Raw genomic sequence first — 25,688 nt, forward strand, 5'->3', positions numbered from 1 at the left:
CGGTTTTCAAATTAATTGCCACAATTGCAAGTTACTTGACATTTACTAATGTTTTATTGTATTTATTTATTGCAGGTTAAAGCTCATGACCTTGTATGTACGACGTGTTGGTCTGAAGCAGTCGAGCATAATAAGATGCAATGCACTGTTGGACGCAATTGTGTACTTTGTAAGAAGCCCCTACCATCAGGCATTACTGTTGCAATTGTATCGTTGGGCGTAGAACAGTGGGCTGTTGTGCCCACATAATGACTATAATTTGGTATTTAAGCTGGGCGAGATACCAAAATTCAATTGAACCCCCTGCTCAGTTCTTAGATAATATATTATTGAGAAATATTGATGATTAAAAACCTTTAATTGAATATAAATATTGTTTTTATTGCACATCCTCGAAAACCTCTTTCATTGTTATTGGTAAACCTTACTTTAACTGTTAAATTATTTTGTGTGGTAATGACATTTTTAGTATGGTCTGTGCCTTCTTGGTAATAGACCGAGGGTTCGATTCCCGCCTTATGGCATGTAGATAGCTAGGTAACTGTCTAATATAAAAGTAGTAACAATCATTTAAATAAATAATTCTCCATCGTAATAACATCGATATTTTATGAATTGTGGTGAATGGAACTCTTCCATTTTGGATACTCATGCGTTTTATCACAAATCCAAAGTGGATTCACTATATATTAAGAAACGTAACGTTGAAAGCAAAAGCGTTTAGGTAGTTGTTTTTCATACAAATTCTAAGCATTTATGAAAACTAGTCACACGGCCCGTCTTCGCACGGTGGCAATGTAAAACCTTGGTGTAAACCTTCCTCTTGACCTACTCTATCTATTAAAAAAAATCGCACCCAAATCCATTGCGTAGTTTTAAAGATCTAAAGCATTCATAGGGACAGACAGAAAATGCAACTTTATAAAATGATCATTGTCAAAGAATTATCTTAAACTTGACTAGGTACTATCTCTTTTCCTAGTATCTAGTAGAGTAGTCTTTCCCTAGATCTAGAAGAGAACATATAGACCTGTACATAGTATTGTTGATATTTTGTATAGTGTAGTTTGATTTTTAATTAATACTACTCTGATATTTCACGCAAGCTTGGTTATTTTTTATTTATAACCTCAAAATATTAACTTTTTTCGTAATTATTTTAGTTTCCTGAAGTGTCCGTTCGTGAAAACTTATTTCATAGGATTCCATATAATTTAAAGAGTTAATAGAAGTCACTTTCCATTCGAACGGTTCTTAGGCAGAACATGTATGGAGCCGGAACAATGTCCTTTGTTTTATTATGTCGTTCGTAAAATTAAGCTCTTTTTATAATTAAAACGGAAAATACTCAATGAACTTTACACAGCTTCAAATAAAGGATCAGATTTGGTCGAAAAGATGACGAATTGAGAGACGCCATTTTCAACCGACTTCAAAAAAAGGAGGAGATTCTCAATTCGCCGGGATCTTTTTATTATTGGCTAGTAGAATGTGTAAGTAATTAAAATATCATGTACAATACGAACAGACAAGGATAAATTAATCACGTGATTTTAACAAACACATAAAACATAAAAGTGCAGATTAATTTACGGAATTAATCAACAATACGAGCTCTTTGCTATCCCAAAAGAAATAAGAAACAACTGATATACGAACAACAATAAATTCCTGGAATAAAAAAACAATTGTGTGTAGTCTGTACATCTCAATAACGAGAGCGGTGCGTATGCGCAGATGACTGGCCATATAATTGTAATTAGTCAACTGGGAAAAGGGTTTGACTAGGTAAACTGTGGACTCAACTAGATTTTGTATGCCCAAGATAAGACAGTCATCAATGGGAGACTTGTGAAATGTAAAATGAAATAAATCAGATTTATAAAGTATAAAAGAAGACCCAGGTACACATAGATACTTTGCTTGTCTGCCAGCCTGCCCAATTCATCTAAAAAACTGTAATTTTCACCCAAACACAATCCTTTCATAATAGCTTCCAAAACCTTATTGCACACAATTTGGCATATAACAGACATATATAAAGATACCCTGCATTTAATGAAGCCATCGTAAGTGGAAAAATCGTAACTCATCCCCACAATGTCTAAGGAGCACCATACAAATTCGTATTTTTGTTCCAAGTCTAAACTGTCGGTCCTACCAGTTCTGTACACCCATATGGTCATTACGCGTAAGTAACATTATTTATGGTCTATAAATCTGCGCGGGATCATTAGTCCGCGTGTGGGCACCTTTATGGCGTCCGATGAGCTGTTTACATTTTATATTTATTTGTAACTACGGCCGTACTTCAGTTATTTATGAGATAACTATCTTGGGCTGTGAAATAAAGATAGCATTTGTACAAGCAAATAAGATTTTTAGTACCAGTTTCTTGACCGTCAGCTGTCTTCTGCTAGTTAAAGTTGATTGAATACTAGTATGTCCCTAACCATAACTTCTCTAATTTGTTTGGGATTTTCGTCAACATCTTCGCATTCACGAAAGCTGTTCCTCCAAATGAACTCAAATATGGCTCATCTGAAATATTTGAATAGATACTAAGAATTCAGCATCATACTTTACAGACAATGGAAACCTACTAATTGCTCAGCTTTAAAGCTTTTTTATTCAGCGTAGGGTCCAACATGATACATACAGCCAAAAACATTCACTCCATGCCCAAAACATTTTCCCTCAAATTGCGACGATTTAAAACTTTTTGCTTTCGATCCATTAGAATATTCAAATGTTTTTTGCACAAAAACACCAAAATAGAAAACAATGCGAGACGGTTTTGGGCTGCTATTATCCGAACGAGTATTTCTTTTGGTTAAGGAATCGCGAATATCCCGCTACATACTATTATAATAACTGTTAGATATTTAGGGTAGATGTAGCTGTTGTTGGCCGTTGAAATATTAATCAAAATAATAATTATTATATTGGTAGGTGATGGTGATGGTTTGAATGTTAATTTTGAGAGTTCATAATTAATTTTTTTGGCCATTTAGTATTTTAAACCACAATTAAAATAGGAACAAACATGGGTAGATTTAAAAACTTCTGGAAATTTATAGAAAAATCTGCTTGCTGAATGAAAAGTTACGAGTCGATGTGGAAATACAGTTTTACACTGTGTAAGGACCTACCACCTAATGTTATAAAAAAACAAAAGCTAGTAGACACAGTGAAATTAACATGAGTGATAACAATGAAATGATTGACATGAAATATGATTAGAAGACAATTAATTTAGGTACATAACCAACCAATAAATTCTAGAAATAAATATTAGCTAAGAAAACTATTTACCTAAGTGAAAACTTTTAATAAATAAAAAACATTTTCATATCTACATAAAATATACATAACTGGCACTATTCTATCGAAAGCCTAATTTATTAATGCAATTCCTAACTCCTTATTTATAAATTCTGTTGTCCTGATAACTGTCGCCGGCACCTCGCTGGTCAAAAAATCAACAGTTGACTCACCGCCATTTTGGGCTGTATTTAATTGACTTAGAAAAATGTCTGGAATAATGCTAGAGTCGTTTTGTTGGGGACAGTGAACATTTGAAGCGCTTTGTTTCCGCGTCTTATTTACAAGGGCTTCAGACGGTCAAATGTATAGGTAAAGAGTTAGGAAAGTATGGAGTGGACAGTGGCGCGATCTTTACATACAAATTATTTTTAATTAATGTCCAGTACAATTTTGAAGAGTCTATAAAAATTGTTGTTCAACTGTATGACCACTAAGATCTAGAAGTTTTTTAAACAACAAGATTTTTATGGTCCGACTGAAAAACTGAATATAAAACTGGATATAAGCAAGATATAAGGTGTGCACTTAACGTTATTCGACTTGATAAGTATTTTAGGCAACTTTTAAGAAAACACTCGCAACTTCAAGCCTAAAATAGTTTTCAAGCGATAAAACAAAGCAGGTGATACTTTCACAAAATGAAATAGCTTGATGAGTAACGAAGTTTCATGATGTTGATGAGTCACAGGGTTTTCTCAGTGATGTCGGCTTCCGTCGACTTTCCGCCAGACGGATAGACAAGCTGAACGTTCGTAGAACTACGACTATCACCTACGAAATATCACTTTGTCGGTCCTTCTGTAGGAATCTGCATGAACAATGAGTAGGTGAGAAACATAAAGTAAATAACCGCTAGAGAGCGCACTCGCCAATTTCTTCTAAGAACACGACTCACCACTGCGGGCGGGGGGACGCGGCATAATCCGCGGCTACTATTGGTCAGTTCACGGTCGCTACTAAAGGATCGTACTGATCGTAGCCTTATAGTACGCGCAAAATCACTAACTTTTGGCGAGCGTCGGGGCACTGTATGCGCAGTCAAGTGGTTTTATAGTCTTTGGTGAGAAAGCATCTTCTTTGAAGCTGGACATGGAAATGTGTAGGTACATGAAAATGTATTAATACAAAGTTGATTGTTAAATAAAGCTAAAAACTAAGTTTTACAGCGGAAAAATAAATAGGTAAGACAACAATACAAATGAATGACACGCGAATGTTGTGCCTTATGTTTCTACTAGTAGTGTAGTTCTATTAAAGAAACCCATGTTTAAAGGATTGTGGTCTAAAACAAAGAAAAACTTGTCTTCACAATACAATCCTCTTAATTGCAGAATAATAATATGTTGTAAGTACACGTTTACGGGATGTCCTCTCTAACCCTTCTAAAGTCGCGTACCTCTAAACAATAGTCGGATTCGTAACTTTTTATTCGGCAAACTGTATGCCTTCGGAATGTAGGCAGTACCGCATAATGAGGGGTCCGAAGCTCTAAATTTATTACGACGCCGCCAATGTTTCTCAGAAACTACTGAATTATTCGCGAGCGGCGCGGCTGCGAAGGTATGCGCCTTCGGTTCCCGGCAGGCACAGTTATGTACGATATTCTTACGTAAGACGGAGAAAAACTTTGACAAAGTATCGGCTATCTAATTGGGTTATTATGTGCTCGGCTCGACTTGATATTTGGGAGCGAATATTAGAAATAGCTTAAGCAGGCTTCCCAGAAGTTGAAAACGTTTACATGATTAATAGAACAATGCCCTTATTTGATTGCTGGTTGGTCATGCCAATTAAATCTGTTTCAAATGGGTGAGAACGCAAAAATAAACAAAGACCGGCCTTGAGGATCGACTGCATTAGTAACCTTATAGAATCTACAAGCTTCACATGACCTTTATTCATTCAACAAAAAATGATCTTTAAATCCCGTAGTGATCCATCGATCTAGAACCATATATAACGCCTATTACCTGAGCCCAGACAATGGAAAATAAGGCAAAATTCAGGTCCATGCTTTTCCTTAGCGGTTCTGCAGCGTTCACGCACACAAACAAAGATACATCGTTCTGCTTCTCTTTCCTCAAAGACTTCCAAACGCACACACACATGCATTCAATGCCATATTTGTTTACACATAGACCTAAGCAGGCTTCGCGCTACCTTCCACCTTATATTCAAAGCAACTAAAATGTACGCATGTATGCGTGCGAAGACCGACAACTGTAGGAAGTTATGTGTGTTCCTAATAACATTTGTGCACGGACGTCACACAGAGGCAAGCAGACAGACAACACAGCAAAGAAATTATATCAGTGGGTCAGACGGCCTTGTGCGATTCATGGAACGGCGCGAGCGCATGACTCGCCACGCCCACCGACGGGGGAGGGGTGTGTTAATTAACATGTGTATACCAAAAGTAATTGAAACTTAATATTTACGTCAATGTTTGAAGATAATTAATGTTAAAAAGATTTAAATTATGGTTTTTGCATATCATGCTGTAAAATAGGGGTAGACAAAAAATGCCTTTGGTTTGCATGAAGAAGAACACATAGCACGTTTTCCTTCGTCAAAAGCTTGTTCATACATATATGTAAATAAAAACCGGCTTATTTCGGAAACTCGTTACATCTAGGTATAAGGATAATAAATCATTAAGACCCAATGATACAGCATTGATATACAAAGCTAATCACGACAAATGATTAACTAGATAATAAGATCTCAAACAAATGACAAATATCATAGAACTCTTACTCCATATATTAATTCCTCAGGATGGCACCACTTATGTTTCCAAGGCACACATCCTTGCATTGTTACTAACACAAAATTATACCACTTTTAACACTAACTACGATCATCAAATGGACACTAGAGTAACACAAGAATTACTTTCAATTTCTACCATCGTTGGTACTATTTCTACAGGTCCTCTAAAAATCTCAGCTGACCAAGATTGACACTACAGTGATAGCCAAACGACTGACGATAGAAGCTGTCAAATGATCTATTGCAATAGTGATGTGACTACATTTTGTACTCAATAGACAAGTCGATAGATTTTGATGACGGCATAAGCACAGATTACTAATGGCATAAGTACGATTTTCATAGGCATTTAACAAAAAGTTGGGCATCAAAAGAGTCAAAGGAAAGTGTAAGAGTATTTTATAATAATTCATCAGAGGTCATAACAACAATGAGGTTGTAATTTGCAGCATCTATCGAGAAGGAAATTTAGTTAGTGCCTATGCGCTTATTGTCGCAAAGGGGACTTTAAATTGAATAATAAGCCTACAAATACTATAGATTTATTTCGGTCCTGCGCCTGACCTCTCTCCGGTCGTGTCCCATCGGGCTATGAGAATGAGGGAATAGTGAGTGCACTTGTGTCTGCGCAAATGCTCGTGCACTATAGGTAATATGACCTGCGTAGATGGCTGATAAGGAAGTTCAGGAGTTGGCGCTAGATAGGTGTAAATGGAAGGAGCTGCACCGACAAGAGCTGGGCTCTTAAATTAATGGAAATGGCTGATCTCTCATCTAATATGAGACAGCCGCCGTGGCCGGTAATCGGCAAGGAGGACATCATCATCTTACGGAATGATATATTTACGGATATATGGATTTGGAATGACAAACTAAACTAGGCTTTTCGTGATTTATGGCTATATTTATGATATGATATTAATATGTGTATTATTCACCTGCCATATAAATAATTCTGTTTCTAACGACGATTGGATCATAGATCAATCATATTTTGATGGTTTTAATATAATTCCAATCTGTCCTGTTCATTTTCTTGTTTTAACACTACCCGGACGGTTCAAACTTAAGCTAAGCCTACTTTGATTCTAAATCTCGAAGATAATTATAAAGATTCCTGTAAATTTTATCATACTGAAACCATAATCATATCCATAACAATGTTTTACTATTAATAAAATCATCGAAGAGGCCAAATATCAATTCGATACATATAAAGAGTAGGTAAACATGAGTCATTGAAACAAACAAAAGAAACAACAATTAATCAATACTTAATGACCCGAAAACTAATCAAGCAGAAAAAATAGCACCATCGCTCCACATAGTGTGGGTGTCGCGAAATGGCCACATAATCACATAAACATATAAAGCAGCATATAATTCTAATTATAAATCCGTTTGTCAATTAAAATCAAACGGATCGGGTTGATATCGCGTGCGTCCGCGCAATTTAGCCGAGCTCGTGCCAATTCTACGAAAACGTACTATAATAGACGTTTGGGCTTATTACTTGAAACAATAGACGAACGGTGCAAAAAATGGCGTAATTGCAGTTTATTTATTGTAATTGATGCCTTTTGGGTCAAGTTTTTTGGGTTTATTTATTTTATTAAGGTATTTACTTAAGTATTTGTGTGTTTTAATGGTAGATAGTAGAGGTTAAAATGTAGTTATGGGAAATACGATAATTGGTTTAGAAAACAATCGTATTTTATGGACTATAATAGAAATAATTGCCCTTGAAAACTACATCATCGACATATAGGGACTACGAACTACGCAATGTCCCTAATAACAATTTTATCAACAATCAACGTTGATTTTTCGCATAAATAAAGTAAACTTTTAAGTTCACAGAGTCAAGTTATGTCGGCAAAAGTGCGACGACCTGTCCAACTGCCGAATAAAGTTGGTTAAAAAGGATTAAATCTTATGAAAAAGTTAAAAGAGTTACAATCTTCTAAAATGTTAAAGCTTCGACTATAGCAGTCCATTAGTTCAAAATTACAAGTGACTGGATTTACCTTACCTCACCCCCGTCTTCTATGAGCCTTTTCAAATGGTAAACAACAACCTACTTTAGGATATTGTTGTTCCTTGAATATCCCATACCTGATGTGAACATAGAATATTTAAACAATTCACTGTCCACGTCACGGACACAATAGAACCATTTCTATGAACCGCATTTTGAACATTGAACTTCTATCGTGCTTCAACACTACAAAATTAATTATAAGCGGACTTGATATGTAACTGATGCCCATTTTCACCAACAATCTCTTAATCTAAGTGCCACTTAGAATAAGGGCTCTCCCAATTTTGACATAAATAACTATGGATAAGGGATACCTAAACTTTGGTGAAAATGAAATTCAAAGTGTTCCGTAAATGCACTTAGGGGATCCCTTAATTTAGGTATTTGTTGGTGAAAATGGGCATTAAGCTTTCAGAAGACCGTCTCCTCTTTAGGCTACCTATAGATGATCACTACGAAATTAATTTCGGCAGAATTGTCTTATGTTCTGATCCTGACTTTGAAAAGACCAAAGTCTTCTCGTAGCTTTCAGAAGACCGAAGTCTTCTCCCAGCTTTACAGAAGACGGGGGTTAAGTTCAACGCTCTAATACTTAAAATTAACTTACGTTTTTACCCGTTTATCTCATAGAACCTTAGTATAACTTATTCTAGCTTACTTGTAAAGTGAGTAGAAGTTACCTGAGGGTGTTGGCGGTGATGGCGCGGTGGGTCGCGGGGATCCGGCGCGCGCGCCGCGCTCATGCCTCAGCGCCGCCGGCGCATGCCCCCCACGGCACCGCCGCCGCTCTGTGAAGACAATTGTGCGTTAGTCATCTGGATTATAGAAATGAGCAGTCTTACGTTGCAGGTATGGGTACAAGAAATCAAAAACGTTAGCAGATAAGGGTGTATCGGGGGGGGTTATAAAAATGGGTAGGTAGATATTCCTTTCGCACTTCTTAGTTGAACATGTCTGGAATAATAATGTTCGGCTAGACGAAGGCTGGTCAACAAACAGGATAACAAGGACATTTAGCTATCGTCATCAAAACTCCAGAGCATGAAAGAAATGGAGGGGGAAGAAAATACTTTTTTTAAGCAGACTTTAGATCACTGTGGAAGTGTCCCAATGCCTCTAGCTTAACACTTGTTATTTCAAAGACCACAAGCAGAAACTCAGTACAATAACAGGCTATAGTGGGACCTTCAAACTAACAGAACCATAAAAGCCTGACTAGTATAACAAGATTATAAAGAGATATCTAATAGACACGTGTTAATTAGAGACCAGTGAAGAGTTCCACGTCAGGCGATAAGTGGTGCTTCCCATTACTTTTACTTTTAACCATTGTGTGCTGGTGTCTATAGCTTGTTTAGTTGACAGTTCTTTGTCAATTATATGGTGACTTGCTTCTGTCAGCAGTTTTAACCATGTCCCGTGGAGACTACTTCACACACGTATAAAAGTAGCCTTCCTCGAAAAATGGTCTAACACTGGTTTTTTTTTTTATCGGACTAGTAGTTCCTGAGATTAGTTCGCTCAAGTAAAGAAACAAACTTGTGAATATAGTTATATTAGAAATTAGAACCTATGGTTTTTAGATGTATACATATATTTGAGCTGCAGCTTCATTTATCCTAATTGATATGATAGAACTGATATAATTAACAGATATTAACCTTTTGAACGCCAATGTCGGCTATAGCCGACATGAGCAAGCGTGCCCTGTGCGCCAACGACGGCTATACTCGACAAAAAACAGGTCGCAGAAAAATACAAAATAAACCTATTAAATCATTACTTTTATGTATTTTTTAGTAGATATTTAATTAAGATTTTCGGGCTTGACGTACAGGGCATAGGAATACCGATATGGCGTGGCGGTGAAAAGGTTAAGCGTAAGCCTCTAAAATTAAAAAGGGTTAGAAAGTAGTCCAATATCCAGTACAAAATCTATTCCAGATCAGATAACGGATGTCTAGACTTAGGCAGACTTTTAATCTCATCAATCAGGCTTTTAATATGATTCTTAAATTCAATCTTCATAATGATTTCGATTAATAATATGCAAATGTCGCCTTATTAGTCCACTCTTAGGTCTTTTTGCATAAATTGTGTTGAAATGCCTATAAACCACCGGTGATCGTTGGAAATAAACTTTCTCGCCACACCCACTAAGGTAACTCTAATAAAAGAAAGTAAACATTTGAAACACGGAGGTAATAATTTATTGAACGTAATTCATTTAGAGATGCGAGGTGAGAACACCAGTTCTTGGCGTACGATTATTGTTTTTTTTAAGCTTATTATTTTTGTTTATTTAAATATCTATCGTGATAAAAAATTAGGATTACTTATTATATCTTTCTCTATAAAATATAAGAAAAAAACATTGTGTGCGCTTGCGCATAGTCCAAACCTTAATTAAACCAAGCAGCAGCATTAAGACAGAAATACAATAAAGACAGTATTAAACATTGAATCCAATCCCGATAAAAACAGTCAAGTTAAAATTATCCGCTAGTCTTATAGCAATTTTACTAGGTGTGCTGACAAAAGTCCACTTTACCCTAAGCACAGCGTCCGCAGTGCGTACTGTCCGCAGCACAAAGGTTACAACGCACTGCCTTCGAAAGTTGTTTGTCCGCTCACAGCCTGTCCCCACAATACCACCAGGTCAAACCATCCACAATTCCACTCATATGACCACCTCATTAATATCCAAACGCCATTGATAACGGCCCTTTGGACTTTGACCACCAACTTATATTTATTAGACATTTTTCTATTAGTTTTACGATTATAAATAGCCAAGAGCAGTAAGCTCTTTAATGGACAGACAGCGGCACGATTTGCATGCCAAACAACGAGTTTTGTTTGTCCACAAAAACATTCCTAATGTCAAAGTGCCATGTTTTTGAATATTTAATCAGTCCCAAATTGATGGCGGTATGACAAAGGCTGTATGTAAGGACCACCCGTATTCCATATCTAAAATTATAGTTCGGCCGTTCAGAGAATGCGTTCCTGACACCTATCAGTTAGTCAGGACTAGTGATGGGCACAACATAACACTGAGTTCGTTACCGTTCCCCCAAAATAAACCGCCGCATTATTTTAAGATTATTTTCGTTTTAAATTGGCGGAATCATTTAAAATGTATATTTTAGTTATTTAAGTGGAAACCAAAAAAAGGTAATATTCATATAATAAAATCGTTTTATTTATTCTTTGTTACAAAGTTACAATCTGTATTTCTATGCAATAAAGTAAGTACATTGAATTGAATGTGCGTACAGAATGTTAATCAGACTCCGATTCGCTTGAGGAGGTGGTGTCTTCATCATCATCTTCGCCTACGTGTATATTACGTGTATATTAGGTACTATCAATAACAGAATCAATCCTGATATCTCGGTCAAAATCTTCCAAAATCAGGTTTTTAGAGCTCTACCTCACTGGGACGCCATGGCGACGTCGCCAGCGGCACAGGTCTGGCTACTTCTGGCATCCAAATGTCGCCAAGTCGAGTGGCCATGGCGGCGTCTTGACAGTCAAATGTTTACGTCGTCGCTCAAGAAATTGCAAGCTGACTGGCGACCACATTGGCGACTGTGTGAGGGAGGTGCGCTTTACCGTGTACATTATAGTGGCTACTGTGGCCACGTCGCCAAGTTGCCACGGTAGCCAGAAGCCACATAGGGAACTGTAGCTCGTGGCCACGCCTCCAATTTGGTGACGTTACCAAACCTTCGCCAAGTGAGTTAGGTTCCATACATTTCAATACTAACTGCTTGGATACGTAGCCGGCGACGTCGCCATTGGCGTCCTAATGAGGCAGGGCACTTAGTCTTAGCGCACGAAACGACAACAAATGACTATTTAGCGTCACAAAATGACGGCCCATGATGCCATTTGGGGTTACCATTTTCAACCTAAATATAAAAATGCTACTTTCTTTCGCGCGTTCAGTTTGATCATAGTTTTATTTTTATATTTCATAAAAGTTATCCTATAGTCCATTATTTTCAAATTCTTAAAAAGAAAAACAAAACGTATTATTTTATATTATAAGTATAACTGCATAAGAACCATCAACCAGAACAGATTACGATACTTGCCTGTTATTTTTAGCACAGCACTACAAATATAAAGCGCTGACATAACCTTGTAATAGCGCAGTATAGATTTAGAAAAATATTGTTTACCAAGTTATTTGACACTCAATTTGGCACAAAATTACAACATTCATTGATTATTATTGATATAATAATGTTGTTTTAATGCTCAACAATTGTTAAAACGATAAACAACCAGCAAAAATATTTTTATCGTACTGCAACGCCATTACAAAGTTACGTCGTCAGTTCAATTGCGATGTGTCAGAAACGCATTCTCTGAGCGGCCGAACTATAAAAACACATCGATTCTTTAATTAAATATTCAAAAATGATCGTTCTATTTTCGAGTCCATCCTTTTCACACCCGCTGAGAGCTTTCAACTGTCACTATGACAGCTACTGTCGGCCAGTGATGAAAGGCCTTCCTCGCCCTTCTGTGGGCTCAGTAAATACGGCGAAGGCAGAGGTTAAGACAAGATTGAAAGGGCTCTAAATGAAGCGGCCATGTTTGCCGCTACTGCAGCGCCTCCCGCAGGCTTTTATGTAAATTGGTCAAGGTCGGTTGAGGTGTTTCAAAATAGATTCTCTCAAAGGTGAATGATTAAACCGCTGTAGAAAAACTGTATCGATTTTTCCTTGAAAGGGTTGAGAGAAGCTACAGGTCTACGGTGAAGGCCACGGCGAGAAAAGGGCGTACCTTGACTTAAAAAAAAAACAGCAATTAAAATTTTACGTACCTAATAGAACTGCTAGGAAACCCCATAGACCGCGATAAGAGACCAAAAATATTTTGAAGGTTATCAAAAGTCTTCTCGAGATAAGATAGTCTTTGAAAGTGGCAGAACAGGCTGAACACACAGTCACAATTTCAAAGACGATAAATTGAATTACAATATAGGTTTCCGTGTTCTGAAGAGTTGCAGTATAACAGAAAATTACAGATAATAACACGTATGACGCAAAGCAGTCGTGCTTGGAGCATGCGCCCCAGCTACCTCCCCGTAATTGTATTAATTTTCTTTTCTTGGACATCGCTGGCCTTTGTCTATAAAAAACATATATTTTAAGGCGATACGCCACACCCTACAATCTAATTAAGCCATCTGTCATCCATTGAAGAAAATATTCATTGATATTCTGAGCTTTGGGGATAGGGAGTAAAATGTATGAACCCTGAAGGAGTACTTTCAATAAAACAGGGATATAACTAACGCACTTGATAGAATAGACCTTCAATTACAATATAAAAAGATAATCCTAGCTCAGACTAACTCAGAATTGTTAAATTGAAACCAAAATATGGATCGAGCTACCCTCAAGTATAAACTGTCAAATACTCACACAGCATACAATGTTACGCCCAGTTTTCACAAACAATATCCACTATGTACAACGGGTGCACAGTTTAGTACAACACAAGTATGATAAATATGCACTTTTCTAATGAATTTTCACAGTTTTCAGGGAGGCCTGAAGGCTGCAGAGCCGTATCACAGTGACATTTGTCATGTGCGGCGCGCGCTCGGAGTCCTTCGGCAACGTTCGGGTGTCGTCGGTCGTTTCCGCGGCGCTTCGGGCTCTGTCGGGCGGTATTGATCGGGAGCAGTCGGCCGGCGCCCGGCGGCCGGTCGCCGGTGGCGCCCCCTCTCGGCGCTAATGAAAGCTGATGGGCATCCATTATTTAGCAGCCTCCAAGACTGTGCGGTACGCGAAAATTAATGGCGAATTTATTGATTTATTGCAAGCGAAATTGAAGATTGATTGGTTAAGTGAGTTTGGCTTGTCTGATAACGATTAATCTATTTGTAGCTAAATAGTTTGTCACTTGTAGGTACTTATTCATATAGCTTCCTACTGATATTGTTATCAATACAGATAAGCACAGATTGATTGATTTATTGAAAGTTGCGGAACAACTATTTTCAATTAACAGAATTATAAAAGTTCATATTTTAGTCACTAACGATACCTGCATATTATAAATTATTATTATTAAATTACCTACAACTTTCACAACTACTACGAGCGACGAATAAAATAACAGTTCGTTGCCAAGCAGAATATTAAATTAAAAAAAAACTGTTAAATATTTTACAACCAATGATGTTTACCATTTTAGCCAAAACAACACCGCGTGTTGGATCGCGTGGAATATAAAATAAATAGTGGAACATTATTCTCCGATTAGATTTGTAGAAATAAAACATTTTCGCGCCAAGATGTGATTAGCTCCATTATTTATGTTAATTAATTGTATAAGACAGGTTGTAGATGGTACTTATTACAGCTGCATTTACCTAACAGTTACTTCATCGAATGTACCATCTAAGAAAGAAGTAGGTATATCCGATGTACACCATAGATAGGTACCACTTTACAAAATGCAGGTGCCATTTTATCACCCGACTAGTTGGCTAAAGATGCTTTTATTCCTTTTGATAATGATGACATGCTGGGTCATTGACCTTCTTTCTATGTACGGGTTGCAAGTTTAATCACTTAACAAGCTCTAGTATCAGTGTTTTCATGTCTACCTGTCACCCTCTGAAATGGAATGGTAATTCTTCAGCATTAGGCGCCTATTGTTACCTAAATATAAGTGGAGGTGTCCTGAAACCCCAGATTTTATAGCAAGTAAAGAGGCACAGTTCTACTTAAAGCAGAGTTTTCTTAGTACCAATGACTAATGTTCCTTAATCTTCTTCAAAGCACTGCAGCAGCTGAACAGCGAAGACAGTAACGTCCCTTCGACTTCACAAGTTTATCACTAATGTAGATGGATGTTTACTTTTTTGTTAAGGAATTTAGCTAATTAAAAGTTTGTCCCGGAACTGATGAGCCACAGTAACGGCGTGTGAAGAAAAAGACCTGAGTACAAAAGAGGAGGATAGAAGACGGATGGGTTTGCTTATTGGCGAATTTTTCCTGTTGATTTTGCTCTGATTTTGTAACTCCAAATAAAAATAAAAGATTCCTATGAACTGAGAAGCTTCTCTTTTTTGAAGTCATTTAGCCAGTTATTTTAGGGGTGTATGGGACATGGAAAATTCTATTGGCAATCATACACGAGAAAAAAATTCACAAGATAACCGACATTCAAATGCCACAAAAAACTTACTCTATTTTAGCACTATTTTACAATAAACCTAAACAAATTTCAAAATTCCAATTTCCAGAATATAAAATCAAATCACACTAAAAAAAAAACCTAATCACATCCCTAGCACATCGGTGCGTTATCGATGAGTTAACGGTCCGTCGAGTCGGCGGGCAGATCGAGTGCACTTGTTTTTCACTGTCTGTGGGGCTAATTGCGCCATTTTTCATTTGCGGCCCTTCCGCGCCCCACCCGACGCCCTACGGGGTGGGGGCCACCCCGTGACCAGACTTGGCTATTCTTGGCTACTGCGTGTTTACTAAATGGATGCGTACAATGTTAGGTTTTGTTTTATTTGAGTGGTACTGATGGTTTTTAATGAGGGTTTTATTTCGCGAAGTCATTTGGATTTTTGTTGTTATTAATTGGTGTTGTCTTTGTATAGCATGCAAAAATAGCATTTCATGGAAAGCTTAGTTTTAGTTTGTAAAATAATAATTTGACAGTGAAAAGTGCAATGGATCGAAGTAGAAAAATTTCCTTGAAAATTTTATGCATCTATGAAGGTTTACACAATAAATGTAAATTTCCGAAGATTTCACAAGCTTCATAATTTATTACCTCTCGTAGGAAACTGGGCTCCTCAATCCTCGTATCAAAGTGAAATACTCACTGATACAACATTCACCACCAATACAATAAAACCCCAGCTACTACAAAAACCACTCAAAAATACTTTCTGCCATTCAAAAATATTCAAAAGATGAGTGACCAACAAAATTATGTAAATACATTCAGCTTCTTATAATTGTGTCGCTCAATTCAAACCAGACTGTCGTGATTAGATAACTAAATTAATTTGGACATTTTGCATATCCATACTGATCTGGGAAACTAAAATGTAACTGTATAGGCGTTAGAACTAAATGTGAACGTATTATGTTTCTTTGGAAATGAATGGCAACATGCTTAGTCGGTATTATTATGTCCCCGCTTTGACAAAACTTTGATCTGTGAAAGGTGAATAGACTTAGCCGGATCAAACACTAGGTAATAGACGCCACGCTTAAGTTAGAGGAAATCTGTATTTTGTTTATAAAAGAAAAAAAAAAATATGTTAAAAAAAACACATTGAAGTCATTGTCAAATGAAAAACCCAGATGCAACAGAGTAACAGTATTTTTGACTACGTATCTGACCTCCTCAATTCCTTTACCCTTTATCCGGACAACCCTCACAAGAACTGGTTGTCAGACACTCTGGCTTCTGCCTATTTATCAAAGCATCGTTTAAGTACAGAAAATCTTAACAGAATTTTAACCCCCTACTTCTTATGTCGGGGATATCACTTTTTGGAAATTTCTCCAGAAATAGGAACTTAATGAGCTCAGAGCGAAAAGAAGCAGTGATTAATCGACCAGATATAGAACGGATTAGTTAGGTACTTTCACAGCTAGGTGAAGAAGATTTACTAAAAATAGTCGGTGGCTCTCCTACATTTCATGGCAAAACAATCATTGTTTCCGTTGGTGTTGTATAAATATTGATTGATTGATTTTAATACAGTTATAATAAATGTAAGTCCTTATTGAGAAGAAAACTTCTTGTTCTGGGAACAAAAGTGGGCTGCTGCCGGAATAAAACATAATGAAACTATTGCAACATACGATAATATGAGTCGTAAAATCACGAAGGATGATTTCTAGAATATTTCCTCAATAACATAATTAATGTAACTAACTATTAACCAAGCTAACAGCTCGTAATTCTCGTACATAACAGTCTGACGTAAATATAGCACATTAAGATAAATGTTAATAGATTAGATAGTTAACAATTAGAGGTCCGGCATTAACCGGGCCGGTACATCAATATAAAGTAATGTCATTAACGTAAAATAATGCTAATGAATCTGAACCGACCGCCAGACATATCGCACCGGATACATATCTCAAAGTTTAATGTTAGCATCTAATTGGTCTTACTAGTTATAGGCAAGGAGACGGTGAGAGTGGGAAAATGTTTATCTGAAACTCACAAAGGTTGGAGTTTTTTGACGAACATTGAAATCTCAGAAAAATAAAACCAAATAGGTAAACATATTTCCACGAGATCAACTAACTACGTAGGAATTTCTGTTATCAGGCAGCAAGCATCTTCATTTTACGTAGTTTAGAGCGAATCTTCTCTCAACATTGAATAGTTATCACCACTAAAGGCACATGTATTACAAGCCTCCTCACGCACTATTCAGTCTGTTTTAGCTACAAATGATACCGTTACCCAAGTCTCGGTCTCCTGGCCTATACGTGTTGTCTGTCGTCCTAAAGATCAGCTTTCCAATGTTGCTACCGGTTCAACGAACACTATGAGCCTTTAGTATATCTGTGTGACACATTTCTCAAACACAAAAGCGTTTTTTTAATAGCCTTGTTTTTTAGTTTTGCATATATTTATACACTAATAGGTGTTAGAACTAAAGCACGGTCTTTACTTAAGAAATTCATTCGTTATTTATGACTGAGATCGACTGATACTATCTGCGTAGCACCTGCAGATTCTTTTATAAATACGCAAAAGTCATTTGACTAATATTAGTTTAGGTACCCCAAAAGCCTACTAGTTGTTCGAAAGATTTTCTTAGAGGTATGGATGTTTTATTTCAAATTGTTTTTGTACGTGTAAGCTCTGGATCGGTCAGTGGTGACCGAGTCATCAGACAATTTCCAAATACATTTACATGCACGAGTATAGCTCATCCGCTTTCATGTCCACGTTCAAACTACGTGCAAATCATCATTAATTTCTTAGCAAATAATATACCAAAAGATTTATAGCAAAACCATAATAAACATACTAAAATTCGCATATAACAATAAATTATTTTTGCACATCAATTCTAAGTGCTACGCCTATTAATAATCAAAATGATTACATTCTACAGAATCTTGTCTCCGCCATTACGGAGTTGTCGCGGTAACTTTCCAATATTGCGCCTGCGCCGGTAACGGTTCAATGGACATAATTAGTGACGTACCTGTTTTATGTATATTTACATTTTTATGTGATGGCAACACGCTAGGAGCGTGTAGATCTTTCTAAACAATTTATTGGTTTCTAGTAGTGTAGACTACCTAAATTAGCATAGCTTGTTTTTATTGAAATCTAGTCTGTTATTAACATCTTTAGTTATAATTAAGACCTGAAAGTCGTAGTTTTATTTCCAACTTTATACCAACTACAGTAAGTTGTTAATTCAGAAACACCTAAACTTTAAGCACGGGTTTTGGCCAGTGCTTGATAATGCAGAATTCTCACGCATGGTCAAACATAATAAAGATAAACAATATATTCGGTATTTAAGTAGGCTATGTAAGTGTGGTGACACCTATCCATAGGTCTCACCAGGTGCAGGCAGTCACTGAGCGTTACTTGCGTTAAAATATATCTACTATAATCACGTTACACCTCGTTCTCTAACTCTGTTAACACCCAATAATATGTTATCTAAACTAATATTAGTAAGACGAAACATTATTTTGGTGTCACCCAAAGGCTTCGTAACTACCACCGGACCGACAATATTCTTTCTCTGAAAAGACGCAGAACACCATCCCATGGTGAAATATGCTACCTATATTTTCACCCGGATACGGGAAGAAGTTCCCCGGACCGGGGATGGATGGAACCGCGAGAAAAAATATCTTTCATATTAATATAAACAATACTACTGACTTTTAGAGAATATGCAAGTAGCATCACAGAAGTACATCGTAGGTCACGGTTGCTTCCGCGTCCAACCGAAACTGCGATAGTTCTTCTCTAATAGAAGAGATGGCGCCTTTGTTAGCACTAAACTAAAATAATATATTTAGAAGTGATTAGAGAGAATTGAAAAACTATTTTAAATATAACATCAATATGTGAAGTGTTTTGAATGTTTGAACTGCTTAACAATTTGTGTGTTCATAAACAACAGTGACAATCTCGAAGTCGGAATAAGTATTTTTACGTATTTTTGTCTGCACAAATGTTTTTAATTCTTTATCTCTTTATTCAACATACATTAACATTTTAAATATCCATTTACGAAAACAAAATTGAATGGTTTATTTCTCTATAAAAGTAGGTAGGTAGGTAATCAATTTCCTTAATGCACCACTTACAATTTTGCAAAAACTACATGCCTATTTAAGTATAAAATGATGCAGCTGATTAGACCCAATTTACATGAATTTGCGTATTTGACCTCCAAAACACAGGTGCTTGAATAGCAGCTGACACAATTTTATTTCAATTTAGAAACTTATGTTATAAATATAATGAGTTAGGTACCAGTGTTATTTTTAAAAACCTTTGAGCATTTTTGTAATTTTCCTGTTTGTGACGAATTTATTCATAGGTATATCAAAACAAAATATTTAACTTCTTATACACCTTTCCGCAGTGATAAAAAGACGTACATATTATTGCATTTTTATATGTAAATAGTGAAATATGCGACGGATATAACAACCTCCATGTCGGTTAAGAGGTCAGACAACCCGACAATTAAAATTATTATTTAGTAACAATTTCTAATTGCTTGCTAATAATCTTAGTCTGCACAAACCGGTCGTGTATCAGTTTCGTTGCAATTTCGTAAAATAACCAAAATTAATTAGGATGCGTTCATTTGCTAGAATATTGGTTTACTTATGTTTAATTTTTATTCGAATTGTTCCGTGAATTTATATCTTATTGGCCTCGATTTCATTTTAATAGCATTTATGATGATGATGATTAGGTATTTAAGTGTAAATATTTTTTTCTTAACTAAAGACTTCACAGTTACCTATCTATTTACCTAGATATGTCTTAAAAGAACTTAATAATATCGTTTATTTCCAGACATCTGCAAAAAAGATATGTTGATGAAAAGCCCCTGAAACAAAAATAAAATGCGTTTTCAGTGCAGTTCAGTTAGAAGCTACAAAGGTAGGTGCAGACCATATGTCAATGACTACATTTCTGTACCAAGTCAAGCCTTACTTTTCACACTACCCCTACACAAAAATAAGCTTGAGGAGTGGTCATCAGCTGTAAAGTTTTGTCCATAGATCGTGAAGATAACAGCAATAAACTATAACTCGGCATTGCACTGGATTACGACGAGGGAGCGCTGTCCTGACGACTTTAGGCGCGAGGGCAGTCACCGCTCCCTTCACTATTTTATTTTGCACACTTTATTGTGACCATTAAGAAATTATTTTTAATTTCTTTCAGTGAATTGGAGTAGTCTTGTGCGATGCTTTGGTGTATAATATAGAAAGGACTGCGTAGTTCTAGGACTAATGAGTAGCGTAACAATTTTTAAGGTACGATTTTTTATGGGAAGCAGTGGTGTGGATCGCTGAAAACCGCGGAGTGATGGACCTTGTGGGAGGCCTTTGTCCAGCAGTGGACATGTTTCGGTCAAGGAAGGCTATTTTTTTACCCAGTGCGCCGAGTAGTTCCCACGGGGCGCGGTTGAAGCCGCTTGCGGAAGCTAGTCTATTTATGAAGCATATACTTTAAAAGAGATTAATATAAGTATCGTTGGAAAATTCCTCAATGAAATACCTCGATTATTAATAAATATTATCTACACCCACATTTCATTCATAAAAGTGTTCGTTACCTAATCTTTATTCGATAGACAGGTATATTCTATTTTAGGGGGAAAATCATTTCTTAGTAATGGATTACTAACTAATCGTAACGAAAGGAAAATGTCTGTTATTTTGCGCCCTTAAATTAATAATTAATTGTTGACATTAACACCCACGCTGATCTGGACGGACTAAAGAAAATACGAATTATAAACGGCTTATCAGGAATCGCAAATCCTGCTTTAATAATAGACGGGAAAATATTTATCTACGTAGTACGTTTTGTTATTTAGGTAGGTACTTCTTCGATGCATCATTCGATGCCTTTTGTAAGATAGAAGGACCAAACTTGAGGACTAAAAGAGCATCATCATAATCATTACAAAAAAAAACTTTCGCCAAGAAACAAAACAGCAAATCGTAAATATCATTTGTATAACATGACGACGTCAATTAAGTCACCCCCACCCGAACTATATCAAAGCACTTAGCAAATAAAACATCGCGGCATCACTCGGCAATAAGTCGGTAGATGCCGTGACGGGTCGACATTACCGCCGAAGACAACGGTAGGTGCGGCCCGAGGCCTATTGACCGCGGTTTGCGCGTAAACACCACCGCGGAACACGGAACACCCGCCGAACAAACTCGCCAAAACCTTTCGCCGTACGCAACGTCCATCGACCATACCAAATTGATTCGCCTTCTACGAACAATCCCCAACCAGCAATGGATTCCGTAAAGTCGCAAACAACAGTCAATGAACTTTGGGTAAGCCGCAAGCTAACCTCTAGATGAGTGCGTACAAATCACGTTTCGCGCGAATCAATACTTAAGTTCAGGCGATCGCCCCCCTGCAATAAACAGTGGGGGAGTAGTTAGGGGCGCAGGGGGGTGGGGGGTGAGTTATCGACCGCCCTCCGCTGCGCCCACCTGACCGTCACTAATCAGGGCTCATCCCGCGGACACCTAGAGTAATTGTACGCACTTTATTGCTCGAATGTACTTTTGTAGTAGTAGTGTGCGTGGGATTTGTGTATGTGTTAGGATATTTGCGTCGGTGTGCGTGCGGTACAGGCGTCGACATCAACATAGATATAGCGTCGGATGTCCGGAATGGTAATTTGCTTTATTGGGGCGGATTTGGATGACGATAATTAGGACTACGAGTCCTTGTTTTGTTAGTATAAACTTGCACCGTCGTTTGTACCTACGTAAACAAGTTGGATCCGGAAAACAAACAGGGGTCATTGATTCGAATTGTTATTTTCTAGGCACCCCTGTGATTTGAATTTCGCATGCGTAAATAATTATCCACAGGTAATTGTGCAATTATTGAATATACTTTTAGGTAAGCAATAAGACATAGATCAATAAAATAAACTGCAAAATCAAACCAACTCATTCATATGAAGTAAATATATTTCCTATACCTATGAATACATCAACAACAAATTCAAATAGCACCCCAACACCAGCCAAATTGACCCCATTAAAAAACCGATACCCAAAATCCAAAAATCAAAGACCGTTGAACCGTCACGTCACCCCCGCCCTTCACATACACTTTCCAAATCTATTTCCACCGTTGTAATTCTACGTGTAATTTAGTTGCGGAAGTAAGCAGGAGTCATGTTGGCAGTCACGCGAGCGACGCCGCGCCGCAACGCTAGTAGCGATTGCTTGTTACTTTTGTAATTGTAATCCGGGAATATTTTTGTATGGGTTCTGTATGTTTGGTAGTCAATTAAGCGAGTTTTGGGGTCCAATTTGATTCGAGCGAATTTCTTATAATAGATAAACGATTCAACAAATATTTGTGAAACCAAAAAAGTATGTGCAAATCAATAAAATATAAAAAGAATGCAGGAAAGATCCCAAAAGCCAAAACACTATTTACTTTTTCTAGAAACGTAATTCCCTATCGTCAAACCTTCAATGTGTCCTATTTTGTTTTCACAATCTGTGTAGGGGTACAGGATGCGATAATAAGTAGCAAAACGAGGACCTAGCATAACCGTACTGAGCCTTCAGTTAGAACATATTCCTTTCCCTCAATTAGATACATATCACTATCACGAATGAAGATCAAACAAACCGGATAAAGCCAATATTCTGATCCAGACTTCTCTGTTACAATTCAACTGCTACAAAAGCCTAACAACGCTCAGTTACAGCTCAAAAGAACTACAATTAGATTTAATCAAGGCAGGTCGGAACCCCAAAGCGAACTACCCCTAGTTACGGTAAACACGAACCAATTTACATTATTACGGGCTGTAATTACCGCGCCACCGCCAAGTGTTACCACGGAGACCAGCTGAACTGGTGCTGATATTTCGATAAACAAATCAAGGTTTCACACAAACCGTTTAACAGCTGTCATCAAAGAGAGCCTAAAGACAAAATACCTATATATTTTTCTTTTTTATGGTTGGAGCACTGAATTCTGTACTCCTGTCTACTGAATTCTCTCTGCCCTTCAGAGTGCAATGCCTGCTTTCTGACAAATGAAGCAGGAAGATCCGTTTGTTTGTAGGTTATTCACACTCTTAAAATATTTTACAAAAATTTCTCATTATTTTTCCTTTGAAAACATTCTTAAGTTTATCATCAATCGACGCATGAAAAGTAACCACAAACGATTTTTGCTAAACGTTACAAAAAATATTAATTCAAGCATAAAAATATTAATCTTGGCACAGTTTTACCAAAATGTCCACGAGCACAGTAAGTATATTCCAAGTCACGCTTATCCCGGACTAAGACCGTGACATTATCCCATTTTTTTAAACCTCGGATGTTGTTTACATCTCTGACCGCGTAAACAAAGCGATTTGTCCCCGCTGTTGTAAACACCGCCTAATGTGCACTAGCGACGCCATTTTATTTGTTTTCGCGCCAAAATTAACAATATATCGGTGATAGATTCAAGTCCCAATGAATTGTTATTTGTTTTGTTAGGCGTTTTTAGTTTGGACTCAATTGTGTCTTTATTTGTAAAAGTTTGTGATGTTACTTGTTTTCTTAATTTATGGTGTTTCAGAGAGAAACATTTTAGCAATGTTTGTAAGCTTACAGTTCCCCATCACTTGTAATGAAACGTTTTGCCAAATAAATTGTAAGGAGTTGATTTTATAAAGAAATTAATTTTGGATAAACAAATATTCTCAAGATATTTACCAAAATAATAGATGTTTAGTAATGATTGCATAATTAAAAAACGTCTAGTTGTCACTACGGGCCTTGCTGTCTAACATGTAACCATATTATGCCCCTTCATGCTAGTTCCCACAGAAAGGGACAAGTCCACGTATTACTTTACCACGAAGAATAAGGTTTAAGACACTGTGGTTGTGACATAACCGTACATAATTTTAAAAATTAGCAGATGACATATAGGAATAATCAAGTCTAGATCAGACGGATTGCCATCGACTCGCCAAGAAGAAGAAGTCTTGGCCTATTAACATTGTCCAATCATCTATTGGACACTATGAGCACTTACACAGACTCTCGATCCTACTGAATCAGGAGCCCTACAATAAAAGTCAGAGTATTTTTTACTCTTCTTCCTTTTACCTCTATCGTAACCTTTTTTGACAACTGTCCAGGACTTCCTAAAAGACCATGCGCTTCTAATATTTTTTTCGAAGCATTCTACCCGCCGCGCTCGTCGCTCCGCTACAAAATAGCTGTAGCCTTTCAAACTGCGCCTTACAACCTTTTTCCAAGTAAACTATATTTGTAACGACAAATGATAAGTCGATGCAGCGTGCACGAAGGACAAGGCCGCATGTCCATCACACTTGCATTATTTAGTTCGAAACGGCTATCGATCTAGATTCTAGAGTATTAGGCGTAGTAAGTCAATTTCTTTAATTAGAACTTGCTTTTTAAATGTGTTTTGTTTTTCTTAAAGTATGACCGTGCCTACACCATTATTATTGAGATCAAAGTTATTAAAATATTTCTTCATTCATTCTCAAAAGGGCTAATTTAGCTTTGAAAATCTTAAATTAAAAGCATACAAGATACTACTGTTAAACATTACATCTGAATTATATCTGCGCTCATAAAACAAAAAATCGCCTAAATACATTCACACAAACAAGTCTATTTTCTAGTGTCCACAAAAAAAGTAACATCTCAGTCCACAAAGTTAATCTCCCCTTCTCACATCATTGAAGTCCAGCAAAATATTTAATAAATCCAATATGAAAAACTTGTAGCTACACGTCCGCCCGCCCTACGAAGCCGCCCGCCCAAACGTGGCCGGGGGGCACTCACGCACCGGAAGTACCCGTTCAGCCTTCTTACTTCCTATCCTCATAGGAAAGGTTTTGTTTCGTTGTCTGTGTATTTGGAAATATTGGTACGAGTTACATATCCTGGGTTTGGTTCAATTAAGTAACTTTTTAAGTGTTAGATGCATGTTAAATGTTTAAACTTAGGTATAAAAATATAAGCAAAAAAAACTGCATCAATATTCAATAAATTCCTTTTTTTTTGCAAAAACGGTATTTTTGCAAAAATATCATGATCTATTTTTAACTACACCACCACCATAGTTGTGATATGCACTAATAACCAATAGATTTGTAGCCACCACTTTATGTATTTCATATCACTGAATAACTTTAGTACCTACGTAGTTACAACCAAAAACAAAACTAGAACCAGAAACCCGAAGCTCTAAACAGCAGAAAATCCATTTA

General features: G+C 36.9%; 1 protein-coding gene across 17 annotated transcripts in view; it reads right to left on the bottom strand.

Annotated features, from left to right (window-relative positions):
* LOC110381336 (voltage-dependent L-type calcium channel subunit beta-3) overlaps positions 1 to 13,764 on the bottom strand; it is a 132,017-nt gene extending 118,253 nt beyond the window's left edge. For 10 of the 17 annotated variants that reach the window (XR_010276558.1, XM_064035136.1, XM_064035135.1 and 7 more), the window contains exons 1-2: positions 12,981 to 13,290; positions 8,821 to 8,928 (exon numbers count right to left, since the gene is read on the bottom strand). Coding sequence is in view for 16 of the 17 variants with exons in the window: in XM_064035136.1 (XP_063891206.1) it covers positions 8,821 to 8,928; positions 12,981 to 13,275 (403 nt within the window). In the remaining variant the exon portion in view is untranslated. Of the gene's footprint in view, positions 1 to 6,084; positions 6,160 to 8,820; positions 8,929 to 12,980; positions 13,291 to 13,584 lie in introns of those variants that run through there. The other 7 variants (XM_064035141.1, XM_064035139.1, XM_064035138.1 and 4 more) reach the window with 5 other exon arrangements.
* Between the last annotated feature and the right edge of the window lie 11,924 nt (positions 13,765 to 25,688).

The sequence above is a fragment of the Helicoverpa armigera genome, chromosome 6 (genome assembly GCF_030705265.1).
Source record: "Helicoverpa armigera isolate CAAS_96S chromosome 6, ASM3070526v1, whole genome shotgun sequence".
Taxonomy (NCBI): Eukaryota; Metazoa; Arthropoda; class Insecta; order Lepidoptera; family Noctuidae; genus Helicoverpa; species Helicoverpa armigera.